Source organism: Phoenix dactylifera, chromosome 10 (assembly GCF_051530095.1).
Source record: "Phoenix dactylifera cultivar Ajwa chromosome 10, Ajwa_hap1_PhDact_Kaust_v1.1, whole genome shotgun sequence".
Classification (NCBI taxonomy): domain Eukaryota; kingdom Viridiplantae; phylum Streptophyta; class Magnoliopsida; order Arecales; family Arecaceae; genus Phoenix; species Phoenix dactylifera.
The window spans coordinates 7,294,152-7,297,818 of NC_143199.1; the positions used below are offsets into that span (position 1 = coordinate 7,294,152).

At 41.6% G+C, this 3,667-nt stretch overlaps 1 protein-coding gene across 1 annotated transcript; it reads left to right on the forward strand.

Annotated features, from left to right (window-relative positions):
• Nucleotides 1–1,920: 1,920 nt before the first annotated feature.
• Nucleotides 1,921–2,916, forward strand: LOC148702207 (uncharacterized). The gene has a single exon (XM_088706170.1). It carries the CDS (start codon nt 1,921–1,923, stop codon nt 2,914–2,916), a length of 996 nt encoding a protein of 331 aa, XP_088562296.1.
• Nucleotides 2,917–3,667: the final 751 nt, after the last annotated feature.

The window sequence follows — 3,667 nt, forward strand, 5'->3', positions numbered from 1 at the left end:
TAGGACTCTATTTGAATCCGAAGTCCTAATCCGATTAGGACTCTAGGAATCCTACTCCAAGTAGGAATCCAATTTTGATTCAAAACTTCTAATCTCATTAGGATTGCAGAAATCCTATTCTAAGTAGGAATCCCAGTCCTACTCCAACTAGGATTCCCAGTCCTAATCCAATTAGGACTCTAGGAATCCTACTCGAAGTAGGACTCATGTTTCAAGTCTAATTAATTAATTCCCTTTTCTTCTTCAACTTCTTATCAATTGAATTGATTACTCGTGATTCATAATCACTTTTCAACCATCGGATCGGTCAATACTTCTAGTGTGTGTGACCCCATAGGTTCTATTCTGACTGGTAGTGAGATATATTGCGATCTCTATCACAATATCATTGAAAACTCCTTTCAATGGGTTGGAACGATTCCAACTCAACTCATTAGGGTTTATCGATCATCGAGATAATCCCTGTGAGTCCCACCATCCACCAGTGACACCTAGCAGCATGTAGTGGCTACCCAGCAGAATGGAATGATGAACCTCTAGGTGCAGTTAACGTGTAATACAGTCCTACTATCGTGGATCCCTACAGGACGGAGGTCATGGACAACTCATCAAACCCCATCGTCTGTCATATGTCAAGATTTATTTGACTTGAGTTCGATAGTGGAAAACTCTTTCTCCACTTTATATTACTGCCCTGGCCAAGGTCTTAGAACTCAGTCTAACAAATCACATAGGATCACTCCTCTTCTATCAAGGTCGATAGATTCCTTGTAGGTGCATACCCTACTCCTACAGTGAACCTGCTGCAGCCAATCTACACTGCATGGACCCATATGGCTAGAGACCATGTATGTGTGCAGTCAAACTACAATAACCTCACTGTGAGTAGCCGAAGCACCGCAGGTCAAAGGACCAGTCACACTACTGCAACATCAAGCAAGTCACTGACGAGTGGATAGACATCCAAGTGACTTCTTGTCTTGGTCACGCTCAGTACCCTTGTTCTCTAACAAGCACCTGCACTATCACTTCAGTGTCCCTACACTGTGGACTCAAGTCTCGTCCATCCAGAAGGAAAGTGATCTGTGCACTGATCGGATCGATCACCGTCCTCGTGATGATCCATTGATCAGGAGCATTTAGAAATTAATCACCAATGGTACATGGCTCAAATTCTCAACTCTTGAGAATATGTATCATCATCTTATTAATTTTTTGGACGATTCATAGACACATAAATAATATGAATGAAAAGATGCCTTTTATTTATTCAATATTAAATAGTCAAGTACAAAATTATGTCCCTAGAATTAATAATGTGTCAGCCAGATTGGCTTCTAGGGCATACATCTAACATGTAGCTGATTATGAAGCAAGGTTTAGTGAATTGTCTCAGTTTGCTCCCGCTTTTGTAGCGGAAGAAAAAGAAAAGTATAGATTATTCCAAGATGGATTGAGGCTTGATATCAGGGCCAAAACAAGAATGCATGACTATAATAATTTCTCAGAATTGATAGAAGGGGCTATCAGAGCAGAAGAGATTGAAAGGGAGTTTTATGGGCAGAGGCAGGAGAGGTTCAAGAGGAGTGCACAAAGTTTATCCTTGGGTGGAGGGAGTCATCAGCCACCAAGGAAGACTTTTGTGGTTGGGCAGCCTAATCAAAATTTTAGGATGCCAGGAGAGTCAGGTAGAGATTCATTTGCTTTTACTAATCTTGTACTAAGGAGACCAGAACAAAAAGTTGTACCACAGCCAGCAGAAAGTAGAGTTACTGGAGGAAGGGAGAATCAGGGTAGCTCGAATAGGGAAGTTAGCCCAGTAACTACCTCAGTCAGTCAGATTCCTCGGTGTAGGACTTGTGGAAAGTTACACCGTGGAAGGTGTAGAGAGGGTTCCAGGGATGTTTCCGGAGTGGCCAAATGGGCCATCGGAAAAGAAATTGCCCTAGGAATGTTCAGGATAGTGGTCCTCCACCAAGGTCTTTTATCTCACACGGACTTCCAGTGAAGGGTAGTAATTATAATGCTAGTACACCAACAAATAGAGTGGAGGCTAGTATGAGTAGGCAGGACACTGTGCAGGGCCGATCAAGAGCTGAGCCCAGAGTGTTTACCATGACAAGACAAGAGGCTCGGGCTACTCCTGATGTGGTGACAGGTACATTATCTATATTTGATCATGATGCATATGTATTGATTGACCCTGGGTCTACACATTCATATCTGTCACCAGCATTTGCTATGCATACTGATAAAAATTTGAGTCTATTAGACTGTAGTCTGATGGTGTCTATACCAGTGGGGGAGCCATTTAAAGTAGAGCATGTGTACCAAAATTGTTCGGTACGGGTAGGTGAACATGATTTGGTAGCAGACTTGATACCTTTAGATATGCATGATTTTGATGCTATTTTGGATATGGATTGGTTAGCTGCACATCGAGCCAAAGTAGATTATTTTAGGAAGGAAGTAAACTTTCACATGTTAGATGGCAGGGAGATATATTTTTCAGGTGAACGCCGAGTGCTTCCCTCATGTATTATTTCAGCTTTAGTGGCAAATAGATCCCTTAGAAAAGGGTATGATGCATATCTAGCCTATGTGGTGAATACAGAGGCTGGTAAGCCGAACTTAGCAGATATTCCAGTGGTCTGTGAGTACCCAGACGTTTTTCCAGAAGAACTTCCGGGGTCGCCACAAGATAGGGTAGTAGAGTTTGGTATTGATCTGATTCCAGATACTAGACCTATATCCAGGGCACCTTATAGAATGGCTCCAGTTGAATTAAGGGAGCTTAAGACTCAGTTGCAAGAATTGCTTGATAAGGGTTTTATTAAACCAAGTATTTCACCTTGGGGAGCCCCGGTGTTGTTTGTTAAAAAGAAAGATGGTACTATGAGGTTGTGTATTGATTAGACAGATTAATAAAGTAACCATCCGAAATAATTATCCATTGCCTCGTATAGATGATTTGTTTGATCAGCTCCAAGGAGCTAGAGTATTTTCAAAGATAGATCTCAGATCAGGATATCATCAGCTTAAGATTAAAAATGAGGATGTATCAAAGACAGCTTTTAGGACCCGGTATGGTCACTATGAATTTCTAGTGATGTCGTTTGGTCTAACAAATGCTCCAGCAGCTTTTATGAGTTTGATGAATCAAGTATTTCAGCAGTACTTGGATAAATTTGTGATTGTGTTTATTGATGACATATTAGTATACTCCCAAGATGAAGTAGAACACAGAGAACACTTGAGGACTGTGTTGCATGTGCTTCGAGAGAAACAGTTGTATGCTAAGTTGAGTAAAAGGGAGTTTTGGCAGGATAAAGTGGGGTTCCTTGGTCATGTGATTTCAGCAGAGGGTATATTGGTGGATCCACAGAAAGTGGATGCCATTGTGAACTGGGAATCACCCATTAGTCAGACAGAGGTAAGAAGTTTTCTGGGTTTAGCCGGTTACTACCGAAGATTTATTGAGAACTTTTCAATCATTGCCTCCCCAATGACCAAACTGCTTAGAAAGAATACAAAATTTGAATGGACTGCTGAATGTTAGAAAAGCATGGATGAATTAAAGAGTAGGCTGACCACTGCTCCTGTGCCCTGCCTTCTAGTGAAAGAGGTTATGTGGTTTACAGTGATGCTTCCCGCAAAGGGTTGGGGT